The 20,956-nt window shown below is 40.0% G+C and overlaps 1 protein-coding gene across 3 annotated transcripts in view; it reads left to right on the forward strand.

Annotated features, from left to right (window-relative positions):
* il1rapl2 (interleukin 1 receptor accessory protein-like 2) overlaps nt 1-20,956 on the forward strand; it is a 397,523-nt gene that overhangs the window by 343,933 nt on the left and 32,634 nt on the right. For all 3 annotated transcript variants that reach the window (XM_081611918.1, XM_081611917.1, XM_081611919.1), the window contains one exon: nt 14,354-14,486. In XM_081611918.1, coding sequence (XP_081468044.1) covers nt 14,354-14,486 — 133 coding nt within the window. The remainder of the gene's footprint in view (nt 1-14,353; nt 14,487-20,956) is intronic.

Consider the following 20,956-nt stretch of genomic DNA (forward strand, 5'->3'; position numbering starts at 1 on the left):
AGTCAGGGAACATTGTCTTCCGTTATAACCCAGTGGTGTCCAAACATCATTCACACACCACAACCTCTATGACCTCTATGGTCTCTTAAAACGGCCAATGGTCGAGAATGCTTGTTTTCAGATGAGACAAAGATTGAAGTATTTTCCCCCAGTGACAAGAATGTTTGGAGAAGTCAAGATGAGGCATTCAAAATCATGGAAAGCAGTAAGGTACCAATTGGCAAGTATGGTGGTACCTTCCATTTCCACTCCAAAAACTGTACAGCACAGTTGTCCCCACATGCCAGTAACCCAAAACACACAACAGAACCGGTAGGAGAATAGTAAGAACATGAGGTAGCAATAAGTTTCTAGAGCAGGGGTCACCAACTCCAGTCCTCGAGGGCTACCATCCTGCAACTTTTAGATGTGTCTCCGCTCAAACACACCTGGATCAAATAAACTGCTAGTTTCCAGCCTATTGCAGAGAGGAATGAATGCTGGTGAGGAAATTCAGACATTTTGGAGCAGAGGTGAATCTAAAAGTTGCAGGATGGTAGCCCTCGAGGACTGGAGTTGGTGACCCCTGTTCTAGAGCAACCCTCCTAAATTACGGTCAAAAGTTTAAATGAACTAGCAATTCCACTTAACGTCTCCCGCGGTCTTAGAGCAATGCTCAGGAGGAGCGTGGCAGATATTATGGTTTGACAGCAGTGAAGTGGGGGCTTGTCCCATCAGACCGTCAGTTCCCGAAACCACTCAAAAAACAAAACTGTGTAAAGGTGACTCTGCCAGACCATACACAGGGTAAAAAACACGTGGAGTCTAAATGACTGAATGGGTTTTTGATGATAACAAAAGCCATGTGGTTTAATCGTAGCATGCTGTATTCTTACCAGCGTTATGCATCCCAAGTAAAGCTGTTCCTTAGATGAGAAAATACTGATTCCAGCTCTAAAAAATGCAATATTGAACTTTCAGCAGCAGTCCTTGATCCATCTGTTGTTTACAAAATAATGTTAGAACTGGACTGAAAATGGGTTAATAAAAAAACACACACAAACAGTTTGAATGAAATGTTCAAAGGAAAAATAAGTATTGACCATAGGAAAGTGTGTATAGAAATTCTATTGCTAGATATTTAAAAAAAAGGTCAAATCTGTCTCATAAGGTAAAAGAAAAATAAATAAATATAGATAAATAATAGTGGCTGTTGCAGAGAATGGTAAATAGAAGCCATTTGTACTCGTAATGGATCCGACCACGATGTGAAATGGGCAAATGTTTGTTTCTAATCACAAACCAACAGAAAGCCACCTGGAAGCTCTATTTTAGTCAATAAGCACAGCGTGTCAGCCTTTTTATGCTCTCTCACTTTTAATGCTGGAACTCCACTATTATTCAGCCTTCGAATATGCTCTAGCATCTTTGTCTCTTAATGGCTGAATTGCTCTCTTTTACGTGTTTGTCGTGGTTTGCAAATAAAGGAGCTGGGAGTAAAATGAACTGAACTTATTTTGTTTCATTCTTAGTAAAAATGACTAAATATTAACTTACGGTATGTTGCTGATAAAAACATCAGTTTGCCTTCGACGGTTGGATTGTAGGATTCTCTTAAAAACCTGGAACTTTAAGTACCAATGTACCTGCTTACGCTAATGTTACCTGACGTTGTTTTTTGCTGAAACTTGCTTTTATTTGTTGTTGCAAAGAAAGTTCACATACCTCTTCAATCCTTAAGCTTTTCTTTATAAAGGAACTCTTTTGTCGGAGATGTTTTCCTTCGCATCCAACTCTCTGCATTACTGCCACCTGGTGGTGTCATTAATACGTTGCTCTGTCAGTAAATGAGTGGTCTGCTCTCCTCATTCGCTTCTTGAATACACAGATTTGGTTGCGTGTTGAGATGCATAGTGAAGCAGTCGGTCGGTCACAAGGCAGCAACTGAACACATTTTGGGGATGTAAATGTGAAATGGGAAAAAAGTTTATCCATTGCAGTTTTGCAAAAGACACTAATTTCAATACAGTCAAAAAACTACCTCATCTTACCGCCGAAACTTTTTATTGAAAAACATGAGGTTTTTTTTTTGTTTTGTTTTTTTTTCCAGAATTGACATGTTTCGATTAAGCAGATTTATCTTCATAATTCCAATTTGCGCAATTATACGGTCAATGGAAACACGGCTATTGTAGTCTGAAGGTTATTTAATTATTAGACACACACTTTTGGAGACAAAAATTGTCAAAGAGCAAAACAACCTTCACACTTTAATTTACATTCTGTTTTGTTTAATGCCATTCAGACATACCAGGCTCCAAAAAGGACAAAATCCTGAAGTCATGCTCTAGTGAAACGCCCCCCTCATTCCCCACATTACCTCCGTTGTCATAGATACGCCCTGTTTCCTAGCAGATGTGTTCCATCTGCAAACATTGTTAAATTGGTAATACTAAAACTAATGAACTCCCAGAGATGCTCTCACATGTTCAGAGTAATCAAATTAGCAAGTTAAAATTAAAGTACCAATGGCATAATTCTCCAAATGCTTCCTTGGAAAACTGGGACTGCAGAGAGCAACCTTATTAATGGAAGATCTATCTTATTAGGATCTGCTCCCCCCCTCATGACTGGTCATTTAATTAACCTTGTCAAACATATCTGCTGTAATCTCCTATCTAATTTCATCTGTTAATTTAAAACAGTTCCTAACAAGACCAGGCCCCCAGCCAATCAAATGTCACTTGCACATGCATAAAGGACTTAGTTAATTAGAGCTGTCAGAAAGTGGACAAACACGGATGAAGATGGAGGATGGATTTTCCTTTATTACTTTTCTCCAGAGAGTTCTATCTGTGGGAATCACCTCCGATTCTCTAAAGAGAAACAAGAAGGAGAGGAGGAGGGAAACTGATGAAGTGAGATAGAGGGAGAGAAAAATATTTAGTTTATTCAGGCTAATCAAATATGACTCTTTCCAGCTTTGTGGCAGCTTCATTTCCTGTTAGACAGGAAATTTCATCGCATTTCCAAGAGTGATCCTGTGGCTCATTTTTAGCTGGTAATATTCCGTCCCTCCGGTGTGATTGTAATGTCAAATTATATTGAATCCGAACAGGGCTTGTCGAAGTCCTCACATCGTCATAAACACATTAACTCTGGATTTCAAAGCTTTAAAAAAAATTTGCAAAAGTTTCCTTAAGTTGGTGAGTTTTGATTTTGAAGTTTTACCAAGTAATCAAAAGGTTCAGTTGTGATCTAGTGAATAAAAGAATCTGCTGAAGAGCTGACAGTCAGGTCTCATTTGGGACTAGATCTTCAAAGAAGACATTTTGACTGGCAAAATCCTTCAGACCCCGTAAACGTTTTCACATTTCATCACTTTATAACCTCAAATCTCAGTATAATTCATTAGCACTGATTGAAACAGGCCAACTCGAGTCAGTAATTAGAAAAACGGTTATCAAAATTTGAAAAGTGTGTTGTGTTTTTATTCAGCTCTCCTTTAGTCAGATGGTAATACAGTATGTTTATGCTTGGTTTCACGTTGGTTTAAAGTAAACCGTGTCAAAAGAAAACATTTCAATGAATCAAATGTATGACACTTTCCAGTCTAAGCATTGTTCTTCCCAGCCTATACTATGCTAACGTTAGCCTATCAACATTAGCCATTGATGCTATTGATCAGGAGAGGAAGTAGGCAATCCATTGGATGTCCAGCCTCTTTAAAGCTAACAGAGTGACTTGTCTCTTCCTCATTTGCCAGAGTCGGTTACTCAGTTGCCTATTACTAATCAGTAGCAGGCTCTGAATGGATGTAGCCTCGTGCTACAAGGACGTAGCTCTCACTGGATGTAAAATATTCTTCATTTTGCTGTGGAAACCATAGCATCATTGAGATTGTGACGCAGCAGAGTCGGAGGCAAGGCACAGATCATCAGCCGTTTTGACAATACGTCATTTGAAAACCCAATGAATTCATTTCAATTTGCGGATGCAATGTGACGAAACCTAAACGATTTATAGGTGTGAGTTATTTCGCCAGGCTCTCTAAGACTTTGAGTTAATCAAAACACCTTGTGGGTGAAGCTTGCGAAACTTCGGCAGCGCACCGCCAGCGGAGAGTTTCTGTCTCAACTTGGCGAATAAAGAAAGAAAGTAGCACTCAAGGAAGAGAAGAGAAAGCACATAATTAGCCTCCACACTCAACATCATTAACCTCAGCGGTTATTTACATCAAGCAAGTACTGAAAACGGGGGTTCTGAAGAGCAGAGGAGACACATACGCACCTTTCCTAAAAATAGAATGAGGAGAAAACAAGAATGTGATCGTTTATTAGAGCCAGGATGCCGTTACAGACTGCAGCCTCCCAGGTTACAGCTGAGCAGCCCACTCACTCACACTTGGATTTGTCCCTACGAATGTCCTGGAAATCTGCATGGCATTAAAGTGTGTCTCTACGTGTGTGTGTGTGTGTGTGAGGCACCATCTGTGTAGCCATTTGCAGCTGTGTACCCTCAGAGCCTAGGACCCAAAACTCAGATGTTACCAAGACAACCCCTCGCTTTCCTCCCCCCCAACACCGCCGTACCTGGTCCATGTACACACACGCACACACACATGCACACACACCCTCACTCTCAGAATCACCTAAAGGTTTGTTGGTGTGTGTGTGTGGGGGTGTGGTGTGTGTGTGTGTGTGTGTGTGCTTGAAAGGGAACAGATGGACTACGGTAGATTCATTCTGATGAAAACGTTAGCGTATGAGCGCAGAGCAGCTAAAAGACGAACAGGAAGTGAATTGACGAGCAGATGGACGGCCTGTGTGTTTCGGGTTTTTTAGTTCGCTCGTTCTCTGCGTGTAAAGTGTGAGAATTAGATTAGTCTCAACAGAAACACTGTGTTTACGAAGCAGAACACATGCTTTTTGCTTTTATACAGCCGCTCAAATCAAAGCGAAAAGATTATAGAGCGGCGGCAGCATGTTGGAGTAGTTGGAGTAGTAGTTGGAGTAGCTGCTACGTTAGCTTTGGTTTGATCTTATTTTTTGTAGACTTTGGTTCTTCGTTTTTCTGATCGATTCTTTGGTTTCTTGGACAGTTTTTCTGTCTGGTTTTAGAAGCTGTGCAGCTGGAAGGATTTTTGCTTTTGCTTTATAACTTTTGGACAGTTCATGTGATGTGCAGTTGGGAAAACAAGGTGTTGTTTTTACTGATTAGCACCCCAAAAGCTCAAATGATACCTGAACTATGACCCCAAACTCCAGAGGAGTTGAAAAGGAGGTTGAAGCAGAGAGAAGGAGGAAGTTCAAATAATCTCTTCCATCTTAAAGATGTCCTGCATTGAAACGTTTCTCTGACCGGTTTTCTAACCAGACAGAGATTTAAAGAGTGGCAAAAGCAAATGAGGTGGATAAGCAGTGCATGCTAGCAACTGATGGTTATCCAGGACATGTTCCTAAGGCGGATCTTAGTGCTGTTAATTTGCCCGTGTTGTGCACCGCTCTCCCCCAACTTTCTCTCCCACTTTCTCTCTACTATAAAGCTTTTTCCCATCAATAGGAGCTGTTGTGAAAGCTAGCATTAGTTAGCGTTGTAACCAGTGACGGCGGATAAGTAGCTTTGCTGTAACGTTGAGTTGTTTCTTCGCCATTATCACATTTAACAGTGCATTCCCAGTTTGACTGACATTCCTAAGACCCTCTTCCTGGCTCTGACTGGTTGTTTTTGACCTGAAGCGGTAAATATTTTTTATATAAAAGGTACATACTGCATCTTAAAGTGTTCTGTTTGACACTTTGAATCATTTGAATCAAGTGTCATTTACTTATTATTTGTATAGTGCTTTATTAGGAAAGCACTATACAAATAAAATTTATTATTATTATTATAAATATGGCATCCATCGGACTTTCAAACAGCAACAATCTTCAGCAGAGGCTTTTATAGATTCATTGCATGACTGACTGCTACTGGAGATCCTTGCTGCCCTCTTTGACGACACTTGGATGATTTGAGTTACAACAACATTTCATTCCCATTGGGATAATTCAAGTATTTTTTTTAATTACAGTAAATTGAATAATACATACACACCCAAAATGTTCTTATTGGTCATTAACTTTATATTCTGGATTTGGCTTTGCGCCTCAGAGACGGCTGCCAAATCCAGTTCCAAGTACAATTGTTGGCATGATACATCCAAATAAAATAATTTTTTAAAACAGTTGCTATTTCCTGCAACCCCAACCTCGTAAATTAATCATCTAAAAGAACCAAAGTCTTAACAAAAGCACCCTATACATTAAAACCTATGCATGCTGTGGGCATAGAGAAGTTCTGGTGTGTTTCCGGCCATGTGCAGATCTTGCAGTAATGTTTTTAGCTCTGCTGCACAGAGGCAAGATGTAAGTGGAAAGGATCAGTGCATTTGTTAAGTCAGCATCACTGAATGATGCTGCCGCTGCCAGAATTAGACAATGTGCTTATGCATGTCTTGCTCGAGTGTGGCTATAATTATGGAAAGCCAGAAGGTTCCGTGTGGCATCTTGAGATGGTCTTCAGTAGAACGCTGCAGCCACGGAACACGGATTTGAAAACCTGTCATCTTTAATTTGTGAATTCGCTCCAGACGGCAGCACCCACATACACCCCACCGTCCCTCAAACAAAGTTCCCAGCTGCTTCAGCCATTGTGCCACCACCTAACTTCTAGGTTTTCACTGCAGCTATCTATATCTTTATACACTAACATATTTGTCTTTCTCCAGCAAATAGAATTCAGATTTATTCCAGTTTGTTCAGCTGCAGATTGAATCTGAATCGGCTTCTTCAGCCACATATCATGGTTGCCCCAAACTTCTTGTATCTAGAGAGCTGGTGACCTCTTTAAACGGGACCTATTAATTTACATTTTACACATTTTTGTTCTTCCATTTGGATTTCTACGGCTTCTAAATACAGCCCAAAAGCTTAAAGGAGCAGTATTATGCAAAATGTACCTATTTTTAGCTTTACATCATGTTGTAATGTTATCCCCTGATCAAAAACAGACCTGGAGAGTTGCTTTGATTCTTTCATGCATGTTTGATAAATCCTTTAGTCTCCTGTGGCAACCAATCAGCTGTGCAAAACGCCTGGGTTGGACCTAGCCCCGCCTTCGAGGCACAGCTCCTCCTCTGAGCTGCAGCTTCTGAGATTCTGCCTTACAGAGCAGCCCTCCCTCATAACGTCTCCACTCAGCTCCTTCAGACTAGCCAGCAGCAATTAGCAAACACCTGATGGAACTCAGTAGAGGAGTTATACTGTGTTGTAAAAACAATACCTTGTTGTCACTTTTACACATAACTTTCTGAAAGTAGTAAAGTAAGTGCGAATCTTTTTCCAGCTGCACGGTTTCTAAAACTTTAGGGGATAACGGCTCTCAACTAAGAAAAGTTCTGAACAAAAAAAAACAAAAAACAAATCAGAATGAAGCTGTTTTGAGAGGAGCAGCTGTTGAACATGAGTCTGGTGGATTCAGGGTGATAAAGTGGAAGAAGAAATGATCGTCCTGTCAGTGGCGGCAGAATCTCTGTCATCACTCTGTAACCTCTCATGTCCTTCAGATTGAGGCCTTTTCTGCTTCTGACTGTAGAGTCAGCAGCGGTTTGTAGACCAGCGCCTGAAGTGGAACCTTTTTACAGAGCTGCAACCGTTTCTCTGTGTCGGTCCAGTGCGACGCACACCACACCGTCGGACGTGGCGGCCCCAGTCGGTCTGTGCTGACTGAGACACTCATTTATCTCATTCTACGACACATGATTTCCCCTCAATACATTTACATTCCTTGTGTTCATTTTGGAAATATTTGCTTTATGTTAAAGGACCCTTAGATTTTTGACAAAAATGCAGGAATAATTAATAATTAAATTGTAATCTGATATATCATAGAGAATTGGTTACTACATGGATCCAATCAAAATAATCCACATTTTTTTCCCAACAGCCCATATATTCTATTAATCCAGATAGTATTAAAAATGTTAGTAATTATCACTTATTCTTTTATGTTTGGTAAAAAAAAATAAAAAGGAAGAATGTATCATTATGAAATAAAATGGATTGATTGTACTTTTCTACTAAAACATACATGTTCTTATTAAGTAGAGATAACTTAGAATATTATAGGTTTGTAAGTTTAGCTTAACATAAGAATGTTATACATCCAGGAAGACATTTTTGTAGGCTAGTCATTTTTAGTAAAAACTGCCATTTTTTTATTTTTTTGAAGTTTAGAAATTTTTTCCTAAATTAATCTCTATATTTCTTATTTTTTTGGTGGAAATTTACTCCTTTTTTTTTTATTTCGACAATTGCACACAATACGCTGACGTAATGTTGTGTGGTATCAGAGTAAGAGAGGTTAAAAAAATAAAGATTGCTCTTTTTCTAATTTCTAACTCACAAAACTGATTGAAACCCAGGTGTCGTTGCTCTTTCACTTCACGATTATACATTATATCGTGTTGCTGCTCTGTTGTGTAAATCCCTCACATCTCGCTAGCCGCTGCTTCAGCATGCTGACATTCATCGTCTTTATTTATCCACCTGACCGCTCGTTTGTCAGTGAGCGGTTTCTCCTCGGTTCTTTTATTTTATCTGCCGTTAAAGCAGCCACCCCAGCGCCGCTTCATCTGCTGAGGCGAGCAGGACGACGGCGACGGTTAAATCACCTTCAGAGCGCTTTCCTTTTTATTATTCAGTGAACTAATTGAAAATTAGCCAATCTTTACTGAAACACATCGCCTCCCCCGACACCTTTTTATTTCCCAGCGAAACGAACAGTTCAATTGAGTGATTTTTATTTAACATCAGTCTTGGTCTTAAGTGGGCCAAGGCTTAATGGAGGAGATGGATTACAACTGGCAGATAAGAACGCCCGACTGTTCTGTAGGTTTCCATCTACAGATTCTTTACTTAACAGCAAAGTGTTTCTATTTAGAGTGAATTTAAATGTTAACATGTTCTGTTGCTTTCATTTAACATCATTTTTCATATTTCATACATGTTACTTACAGAACCTTTGGGCATTTTTGTGTGGGTGTGTGTGTGTGTGTGTGTGTGTGTGTGTGTGTGTGTGTGTGTGCGTGTGTGTGTGTGTGTGTGTGTGTGTGTGTGTGTGTGTGTGTGTGTGGGGGTGTGGGTGTGTGTGTGTGTGTGCATGGCTGCTTGTTTCCTTAAGACAGCTTGTTCAGGGCGTACCCACCCTATTGGCCAATGAGGGCTGGGGATGGGCACCAGTGACCCTGCTAGGATAACCAGGTAAAGACTATGGATGAATGGTGTCATTTAAACTGGTTGATATGAAACATAAGTGTGACAAAAAACAACAACAAAAAAGAAGAAGAAGAAATCCATAGAGCGGTAAATACCTTTTTGCAGCACTGCATTGTAGGCGAGGAACCCAGCTGCTTCACAGATTTCTCAGAGACAGACGTGTCTGCAGGTAAAACCTGGCAAATCAGCGAGGGACAAAGGAAAACAAGGTGCAAAAGAGAAGACAAAGGAGGTGTGGACAGCAAGTAATTGGAAAGAGAATACGTCCTGACACAACAAGGAAAACTGGCAGGAATACACAGAAAGATGAGAGAGAATCTACTCTGGTGAAACGCAGCCAGAGAACAGGGGAACCCTGAAGACTGACAAGTGAAACAGACTAATGATGCGAATAGCTGCTGCAAGAATTACAAAGGGACAAACCGAGACCACCGGCTCCACGTTTTTCTGACTGTACAACCATCCCATATCACTTCTCTCACTTTTCATTTCACTTGATATATCACGAAGCCTCTCCTTCAGGGTTATTTAAATTTTTTCATATTTTTTGGATCTTATCCGGGCAAGATTCAAATCGCATGAATATAAATTAACTCTGCTGTTGATAGGAGGCTGGTTTGAATTTTATCCCTCGGTGACAAATCGCAACATTTGTGGGTTCTTAGCAGAAACTCTGCAGAAGATAAGTTGAGGAATTACTTTGAAAGCATACGCCGGCACAAACAAAACATCTGGGAAGTGTCTGCATGAAATACTGTGGTTCTGAATGTGTTTATTAATTATTTATGTAGATGTTATTAAGTGAAATGAAGCAATAGATGCTGAACCGAACTCCAAACGAAAGTTTACTGGCAGGAATGTTCATGGAAAACCTAATGACGTAATGTTCAATTTACATGAACTTACCCTGATCAGTGTTTATTATTCAGTTTGCAGAAATCCAATTTGTAACATTTAATTAATGCGCTCTGTTAGAAAACCAGTTTTTTCTCCTAAAACCTTTTTTTTTAGATGAGAAATATTAACGGAAATGAACTGATATCACAAAAATGTCATCAGTTTAGTCAGAAGATCAAATTTCTCTAAATCAAATTAGAATAAAAACCTGATGGAGATAAATGGACATTGTTTTGGATTCAGTGGAGTAAAATAGTCCTAATTCAGTTGAAAAAACAGATAACTTCCAAAAACTATTTTTTGTAACCCAGTGTTATCAGTCTCTCACACGGCTGTGGAGGAATGTTGACCAACTTTCCTTCAGCGTTGCTTTAGTTTGTTGATTTCTGGGTGCGTTTGTTTCTGCAAGCGCACCCCTGGTGAGGCGTTAGCATTCCCCAACACCTCACCACATCGTTTCAGCCAAGTTGAGATCTGGACATTTGGGAGCACGTTGAGTCTTGTGAGTTGATGTGGTGTTTGGATGAATTATACTGTTCTAAGAACTATATAAAACAAATTTCAGCTGCCTGACAGATGGTGTCTCACTTAGCTTTGGTGTACAGCTGATGGTAAACCTAATGATGGAACAATGCCTGTTCTTCTGTAAGTTGCTTCTGTCCTACTCTGTTGTGCTGATAATGCTGAGTTTAGTTTAGCTTGTCATGTCATGGTTCTGTGCGTTGTGGACAAACAATATTATTTTAGACTTATCTCTCCAAAAGATATCGCCACAGAAATGTTACAGGTGTCATTCAGTCGGGTGCAAGTTTGTCTTAAACCTGTGTTTTGCATTTCCAGAGAGAAGAAGCTCATGGTCCGTCCATCTTGATGCAGACAGATGTCAAAAACAAAACCACAGCAGTCTTTAGCTGGTTCCCCAAACTCTGTCACATTTTAGAACGTGCAATAAGAGCTGCAGTAGTTCACCCAATACACTGACAGGTTACATACATTTTTTTGTATTTGAAATTCCTCAAAGTTAGTTTTGTCTTTTTTTGTTAGGTTTTCTTTCTTTTTACAAGCAAACAGACATAGATGTTAGCGTCTGATAACCCGTAGTTCCTCGTGCTTCAGTAGCAATGCTTAAAAGTGAGCCATGGGCAAACCAGAGTCTGGATTAATGCATGTATTCTGCTGCATCTACGCATCCAGTGTATCGAGAAGCTACACTAACAAGTACAGACAAGCCTGTCGGAGTGAAGACGGGAAAAAACTATTGGATTTGACACAACAGTCACCTGATTATTTTTTTTTGTTGTTGTTGTTTGCAAACTCTCTCAAGATTGAGTAAGACTTCTTTGTGATTCACACCGTCTCTGTGTAATCACACTCAGCTGCAGTGTGAAACGGCGATGAACCTAATTGAGAAAATTCCCATCAGCCATTGGTGTAAGGTCTTTACTTTCAAGTAGTGACAACAGCGCAATCATTTTTTTTTCAACAGCGTATGAACCCCTGCTGCTGCTGCCACACACAGGAGAAAATAAAACGAGACTTTATGAAACACACACAATCTGAAGCCTGACGCGGCCTATTTGCAGGACACACACACATACAGTCTCAGTGTGTGTGCACCAACCAGCACACACCCTCATTCCACACGAAGGCAAACAAAGTTGATGATTTTAATCACCATAACATGCTGAGAACACAAACACACCCTCAGGGTGCTAATCAATTACTGCAGCGCTCGCATTCACACACGTCCTTACGCACAAAAACACACTCAAGCAATCAAGCCAAACCAATTTCCCCCCCAATGCTGTTTTTTATGGCCAGCTCTGAATTATGTGTGCGTGGAACAGGAAGCCGCACGCCTCGGTCAGAGAGGAAATATTTGTCACCATCAAGAGAGACCACACTAACACACACTAACACACACACACACGCACACATGCGCGTATACATGCAGAGATTTGACGACCACTTCTTCTCTTAGTTAAGAATTAGCATTTTCAGATTGACGTGCGTCAAAGTGTCCCATCGTCTCTCCCCCAGGTCCATCAATCAAAGTTAAGGATTGTCACCACACCTGAAGCAATCATCAGGCATTTCCATATCAGGCCCTCCGTGCGCGCTTGGTGTCTGCGGAGATCTTTTTAATGGCTGTTTCGGTATGACATTTGAAAACTTGACGTTTTTAAGGCGGTATGCGCAGATTGTGTTTAGCCCCAAACAAAGACGTTATAAGACAACCTATAGCAACTTCTCAGCAATATTTAGGCATCAGTGCTCACCTTTGTGTTGGTGAGCACTTTTTACTCTTCAACCACATTTGCTTGTTGCTTCAATGTGAGTCGAAGTCTTTTTTTCTATCTTTTAATTGAATGTTCGCTCTTAACTTGGACCAAAATTAATTTTTTGCCATTTTTATTTGTCCCTTAGGGTCTCATCCGTTTCTAAAAACTTTAAAAAAGGAGACCACCAAGCCCTTTCTTGGCAATAAGTTCATCTTTTTTGGTGACTGGAAATGAGCTGTTTCAAAAGGTTCTCAATTATTGAGTAACACTGCACCGTTACCTAGCAACCTGAGACAAACCCTTCCAACCCAAACAGAGCTTTAGCATGTTTGGTTATCTGGCTTTACCGCTGTATGTGCTGTATAATGGCTGCTGGAAAAGACAAGTGTTTTGTTGTCGACTTACCATCCAGAAACCACTTGTGGCATTGTTGTTGGTTGTGCAGGAGGCTCCACTTCTGCTTTTCAAAGATGTTCAGTTATGTAATTGTGCACCTGTTTTCAGCCATTTTCACATGAAATTGTAAACATTGAGCTGGGGGGTGTGACCAGCAGCAGATTATTTGGATCTAAAGAGATGAGATGAGATAGTAAAACGGCTCATTCTGAAAGGAGCTCAAAATAGGCAGAACAGAGCAGACTTAAATCTTATTGTCTAAGAATGATGTGCAAAAAATTGTGATCAGCATGTTTTGTGTAGCCCATACCTATCCTACCCTGTTCAAGAAAGCACAATAGGTTTTATCATTGCCTTCATGGGATGTAAAGTCCATTTTTCAATCTTTTCATTGAACTTTTTCTCTTAATTTAGGCTCTGAATCAAATTTATGGATGTTTTAGAAAGCTGAAATAGCAAAGGTAGAAAGCTGCTCGTCTCTTCTGCCTGAAGTGTCATGACAGTGGACGTCTGAAGCAGTTCTGGATTAACGTGCTTCTTTTGTAGCATGTAATGCCACAAACAGACGGCCTCAGCGGTTTGATTCTTGACTGCGGATAGAGCTGTCATTATGATAATACCGAGGTCTATCATACTTATCTGCTAATTGACTGCCTAACGAGGTGGCGTCCATTAGAATGCTCATTAATACCTCATCATCACCACTGATAGCTGTAATAACAGCATGGTGGGGATTTCAAGGTCTTACGTGATTGTGTGTGCATTTGTGTTAGGAGAACAAGTAAGGGATGTGACCATGTGTTTGCATTATTATTAATGTAATTGTATTTTACTTTGAATTATAATTATTATTATTATTTTTTTTTTTTAGTTCTTGGGATATTGGTATTGCATGGCTTAATGGTAGCCTCCCAACCGCTTGTATGTGCAGGTCCAAGATACTTCTGGGAAACATTTGACCAAATTTAAAAGGAAATGTAAATATGGCACCATCAATGCTGTGGTTTTCAGTAGCTGTGTTTCCTTTATAACTGTGCGCTAAACTTTAATATTTTTGTATGTATCCATTCAAACAAAAACCTACACAGGAAGTTGTTTTTATACTTTCCACATCACAGATGCTGATTGAAGCATGTCAGGGTGCAGGAAGATGGGAGGTTTTGTCAAAAATTTCTAGCTGACTAGTTGAAAGTCTATAATTAAGTAACTGTATCAGTTAAATAAAGTTGTTTTTGTTTAGTTTTCTCTTAGAGATGGGACATGTAGTTCTCCATCTCTGACTTCTCTACTCTATGTGAAGAATTGAGAGAATTTTCTGGGTAAATCATTACTTTACCCTGCAGCGAAGAGTCTTGCCATCGTCAAGTTTCTGTCAAATTACAGCCGGAGTTCTAGTCACGATTCAGTCAGAAATTTCAGATGCAAAAAGTGTGTGTGTTTTTTTAATGGTGGTTGCTGACAGGTTTGTGTTGTACGGTGCAGGTATGTCCCTGAGTCTGGACTGCAAGGCCTTTTTTGGCTACAGCGGAGAAAACAGGAGACCCATCATCTACTGGAAGAAAGGAGAGAAGTATGTGGAGGAGCTGGCAGGACACATCAAAGAAAGTGAAATCATGTAAGTACAACGGCGTTCGCAGAACATTTCATCACATTACCACGACAACACGATTAAGGATAAAGCCAGGCGGTTTAACTTTAGAGCGCACAGGTGTGTGTGTTTTTGACCAATTTTCCAATGACTCTGCTGAATCTTCACCGCTCACACCGTCAGCACCTAATTTTCTCGTGATTTATGGCTCGCCGAGCTTTCTCCGACAGGATTCTTCTCAACTCACCTGAAAAATTATGAATCCTAATAATAAAGTTTAATTGAATTCATTTTCTTCCCTGTTGGGACCAATTACATCGGACTCTACTGGGAAAAGACTGGGTGTCTGCAGGGCATCAAACATCATTAGAACAATCTGCCAGATCGCTATGGCAACCGCTGGAATATTTACAATGCCACACACACTCTCTCTCTTACACACACACATTGAGTTTAACAAAAGAGAGGATGTCTGTGTCCCCTGAAACACCTGACCTTGGCCAGGCTAACTCGCTCTTGTGCAAAGTCTGAAGCTGTTTCTTTTAAACTTTCTGTAAAAAAACAAACAAAAAAAAAACGAAAAAGGAAGAGGAAAGAGAGTATTGAGAAAACCATGGCTCCAACCCAAAGCCTGGGTAAGACTTGCTATAATCCATTAAACATTTAAAGATGTATGTAAGGCTAAGTCCCATTTGAGCTCTGCGGTTCTAGAGTTATGGATAATGGGAGGTTAAAATGGCTTCTTTCAAAAGTAACAAACTTCCTTCTTTCAGTAGAACTTTGTAAACTCTGATACGTGCGCGCTGTTTAGAACTGCAGTGCAGCAGAAACGACGCGAACAGCTCAACCACTGGACTTGATTTTCAACAGAATCCCCTTTATGTCCTCATGTTTAGATCTGAGTACCATTAGTTTTCTCAGTATGAAAGTGTAACAGCAGCTTTAGAAGCTATTTCATGGTCTTCCTCACTGTAAAAATAAGGCGTCCATTTGTGTTAGTCTTTGGGATAAACCTACTAAAAAATTTTGTTAAATACTATTTCATTGATTAGGGCTAAAGATATCCAAATCAACCTGGTCCTACTTGGAATAAGTAATAAATCCTCTTGAATCCTCTTAAATTATAAATTTACTTTGATTATCCATATTTATAGGAAAGAGTGTCACTATCCATACTGTGGCCTGATTGCTGCCAGACTTTAAGAATCATGAAAGATCTCAAAACGCCATACATCATCTCCCAACAGAAATTCAAAAACACATGGGAAAAAATGTTGTCTCAAAGCCAAGGCTTTAGGACAACGTCAAGCTAAAGTTACGTTTGCCATCTGCAAATGGAGAAAATGTGTACCAATGGTAGAGCTTCCCAGGAGTGGCCATCTCACCAAAGTTACTCCACCACATTTCCTTCAGAAAGTCCTCAGAGAACTTAGAACCAAATCTAAAGCACTGCAGGCCTCACTCGCCTCAGTGAAGTTCACCGTTCATTGATTTACCAGAAGGAATTCATCTTAGAGTTCAGGGTTGAAATTGGGCCTCTGTCTCTTTAAGAAGCTCCTGCTCTTCCTGAAGCTCTGCCTTCAGGAAGTCATCATAACATGGCTGCTCCATTAACCCTTTAATAACATTTTTACCAGCGTTTCACTGGGAAGTAGCTCCTATGATGAGCTCAGCTGATGCTCAGTTCTACCAGGTGTTTGCTAATTGCTGCTGGCTAGTCTGAAAGAGTTGAGTGGGATCAAAGGTGAAGCAGAAGGTTGGAAACTGCAGCTCCAAGGAGGTGGTGCTAGTTCCACGCAGGCGTTTTAACGTCGGATGTTGCTCTCTTTTTACCTGTTGAGAGTTTTCTGGTTGCCATGAAACACAACAGTTTCTCTAATCCTTTGAAGGTTATCCAAAACCTTCAATCAGAACAACAGACCAGACCAACCTCATATAATTCATCTACTTTTTTTTCTATTGTTACCTATTTGAAATTAGGGGGAGAAAATCTATTTTATAAAAGTTTAAAATAGAAGAGTTTAAACTCTTATTGAAGGGATCAGAAAGTACAGACAGACTGAGAAGAGCTCAAAACATATAAATGTTCACCCACAGAGAGCGTTCTTTGGCGAGGCCGTCACCAAACGTCGCTCCGTTTGACCGTCGGTCACCAGCACACTTTAATAATAGACTCTTTCCACAGCAGTGCTCTGCTAATTCACTAAGTATCACTGCCCATTCACTAAGTATCTGGTTTGTCATCCGGCTCTTTAACCTCGTACCCGGAAACAATGCAGGAACCTCATCAAGCTTTAGTTGACTTCATAACTTCATCCTGCATCTCCACCTGTCAATACCGCAGTGCTGCAGAGCCGGGCCTCAAAATATTTAATTGATGCATGCAGTGGAAGTCAAAGTTGCCAAATCAGCAGGCAGTTTTCTGGTGTGTTTGCAGGGGATCACTGTTTACTGTAACATTAAGTGCAGAGGTAAACAAAGTATTAGTAGGTATGGATATCCTATTAATTTAGAACCCTTGACAGTTTGGAAATATTATTTAAAAAACTCAAGAAGAAGAAAAAAAACAATGTAATGTGGATTTTCTCCAATCCACACTGGTTCAGTTATAACCCCATGAAGCAATTATAATATTAACCTGGACTCAGACGGCACCAACCAAGAAGGAAGCTCCTCCTCCACCACACACACCTTCAGGCTTGAGTGAAAATTCCAGCTACTCATATGGACATGACATCATGTATCACAGTCACATGACCATTTTGATATTGAGCTGTTTGATCATATTTACAATAAATATGTATGGAGGAGACAAAATAAGATTCTCAAACATATGAACATTGAAGATTTGTGGACGGATTTTCTCCATCTGATATGTTGGTTAGTATTAAGACTTAGCAGATTGGGAAACACCAGTAGAACCTTGATTAAATGGACAATAATACGAGTATTTGACCTAAAAGTAACTGCGTTGCTGTCTAGCTCAGCCTCTGTGGAATATTGTACACCACATTATGGACCTGTGAATAATTTAGGCTGCATTCACACCAGCCTGTTTAGTCCACTTTATTCGAACTCCCGTCCGTTTGCCTAGACAGTCCGGTTTGTTTGGGGAGGTGTGGATGTGTTATCGAACTCTGAGGTGGACCAAAAACAACTCTAGTCTGCCTACAAAGCTAGGTGTTGGTTCAGTTGAGGTGAACTCTACTTTGGCGCGGTTTGAATGCGTAGTGAACGGCATTCAAACCGCGTCGAACCAAATCTACCAGACTATCAGGTGTAAAAGCACACAAAATCTCATTTTCCTCTGAGTCTCTACATCGTACAAAACTGGATTACAAAACATTACATATATATGAAACATTCTTAAGGTGGTTTGGTAAAATAGACTGTTTGGTTTCTTGTGAAATAAACGTTCAGTGAACACCCAGAGCCTTGTACATTTTGTTTTATTGTGAGGTCGAGAAAAACAACGTTTTGACTTCAACATTTCAGTTTGGTTCAGTCTGGACATAAGAGCCCTTCCGCCTTCAGGATGGTGTCTGTGACTGCTAAGCTAATGCCCTTTGATAATATTTGTCTCTGTGAAAACAGAGATGTAAATGTTGAGGGTAGCCGGTGAATGTGAAACTAATCCTTCCCCGTGGTAATAAAACACTGTTTGCCAGATGACTTCTGTATCTTTCATTTCAGCGTTATGACCGCCTCTGATCAGATCACGCTGCCATTCCAGATCCAACAGTCGCGCCGTGGCGGACAGAGCCCCGCTGTGACTCATATTAATCTGTCAGCTTTCAGCTCCCACATGATTCTGACAGGAGTTTGTTGATAGTGTCCATGCAGCCATGGAAACGAATGGGTGGTACTAGTAGAGTGCATTGAAACTATTTCTCCTGAGAAACAATTCGATGAACAACAGTTGTCTAATGTACAAAGGTTAGCTGTAATATTACAACCATGAAGTGTAGAACACAGATTTAGTCTTCATTATGCATCTCACAAACTTTTCTCAGTTTGTGAGATGCATAACTAAGTCATTCCTCTGAAAGGTTTGAGTTTTTCTCTGCACTCCACCTTTTTCTGAAGGCATGCATCTTTCCTTGAGAAAAGTCAACTTGTCTTGTAAATAATTGAAATGTTTGGGATCAAAATATGCTAAAAGCACAGTAAACATAGTAAATATGAGCAGTATCATCAGTTTCTGAGCTGCTGTCGACAGGGCACGGCTCGGCCGTCCAGCTACTTACCATTTCTGCAACTCAGCGTTCATAGTTCGCAGTCCCTTCATGTGCAATGAATTCATAATATCTTTATTTCAATGCATCGATTGAATTCCTCAACCCTCCCCCCACTGCATACGGTTTTTTATTCCTTTCTAACTCTTTTTTTGTCTGTCTTCATTTTCCCCTGATCAGAAGTCGCTTTCCCAACAAGTTTCAACCTTTTATTCTTTTATTTAGAATGTACTGGAGATGGTTGTTTTTAACCTACTTTAGATTTGTTATTGACATTTTTTTTTAATGTTTGGGGTTGGAACATTCTGAATCATAGATAATAGTTTGATCCAACCATTCAGTCTTTTCTTGGTCTGTTGGCTTTTAATGGGCACAAAACCAACATGGACTCATTCCCCCAATTATACCATCCCTTCACTAAATCACCTTCTTCTTCTGCACTGATTTTAAAATGGCACTGCTCAACTTTTGATCTTCTGGGTTAACTAAAGACGATCCAGTGATCCAGTGTTGGGAGGAGTATAGAGAAGAGTAAACCCTACATCTAAATCCACAATGCAACCCTGATCAAACCTTGTCAATTGCTGACTGGTGACTAATGTAGCTTTAAGGTGTCTTCTTTGTCTCAAGAACAGACTTTCCTTTTCCTTTGAGTTGGTATCTCAATCTCCAGTGGCTGGCTGTGATACATTAGCAGCTCTTAATGTCACCACCTGATGGTCGCTGGTGGCAACCGTACCGTCTGTTTGTAAATTGAAAGAAAGTCATACAATACTCGTTTGTCTGCATGTGTGTTAAATTATTTCCAATTTGAACATTTTCCAACATTTGCATTAGCTGTGTTTCCATTGACTATACAATTATGAAATTTAGAAAATGAATTCCCTTAATGGAAATGTGGCAATTTTTGAAAAAATCTTGTTGATGCTATGATGTGGTTTGGTGTGGTTGTATCTAATTGGTTTATTTCACTAAGCTGCACAGAAAACATATTTTCCCATCAGACGAGTCACGTGGTGCAAACCATGAAGAAGAAGACAGGAAGTAGTTGGAGGATGATGGTGCAGCTCGTTTTTTAATGACTTATCACGTGAATAGCAAACTTATTCACGTGATTTTAATTGTGCTTCTTATTTAATTGACATGCTGCAATTGTGAAATTCTGTTTTGTCAAAAGTAGTAGATTATCAATAAGATTTTGCACATATTTGAAATGGAAATATGTATGTTTGTAAATTTAAAATATGTAGTACACACTGGGAAGCATAAGTGCTTTCACTATATTCACAGATACAGTTTCAAGGAACACTAAATAAAAAAAGGAGAAATCGTAAATAGTCAAAAAGAAGGTAACAGGACTTTTCCTCTTGTCCGGTTGTCTTCTAATTTAAGCACTTGGAATCGTCAGGTCTTGGAGGATTGAGAATCTACACCAACATAAAGATCAGAGATCCAATTTGAAGGTGAACCTTACTCGACTCGCTCCATTGTGTGTGAAACTGTCCTTTTAAATGTACAAAACTCTCACTACCGACTACGGGTGCCCGGCTGTACCTCTAATAGCTTTGAAGTAGGCAATTAAAGACAAAAATTGTCATGGAAAAGTGTGAGCTCCACACTTTCAAACTCAGGATAACTACCCTAGAGAGTCCATTTACGAACAGCTGCACAGTTAAGTCTAGATGTAGTTGAGATCAGGAAGTTTTGAACTTCACAAAGTTTTAATGTACTCAATGAATGCTAAAACACAGGTGAAGTGGGTTGTAGTGCTTACTGGTTGGCAGAACAAGCACTAGAAGTCGGGTAATTTTTGAAAGAGAGCTGCTAAAGAAGAACGGCCACAAGAGGTCAGTACCTCTGGACTCAGGTAGAGTTCCAGTCAGGTCAAAGGAGTGTTTGTATTTGGTGAGAATTTTTGTTTTTAATACTGGTGTGAACTGATGGTGAAGAAAATAATCTACTGTACCTACCTTTGAGCTTAGGAATACTCAGCTGGAGGAGTTGAACAATCTCTGAGTTTTGTCACTAAGGGAGACATGGACTGGTGGATTGAGGTAGTTTGAAGTCATTTGGATGCTGTACAGGTTTGGCTTATAGTAGTGGTTACTCTACTATAATTGTAACCAACAGAATGGGTCTGCCAGTGCAGACAGTTTAAATAATATTTCTCTATATCAGGGTTCTTCAAATCCAGTCCTTGAGGTTTGGTGTCCTGCAACCTTTAGATGTCTCTGTCCGGTTGTTAATCACATGAGAAAAACA

This window comes from Poecilia reticulata, chromosome 10, assembly GCF_904066995.2.
Source record: "Poecilia reticulata chromosome 10, P_reticulata-male-v2, whole genome shotgun sequence".
Taxonomy (NCBI): domain Eukaryota; kingdom Metazoa; phylum Chordata; class Actinopteri; order Cyprinodontiformes; family Poeciliidae; genus Poecilia; species Poecilia reticulata.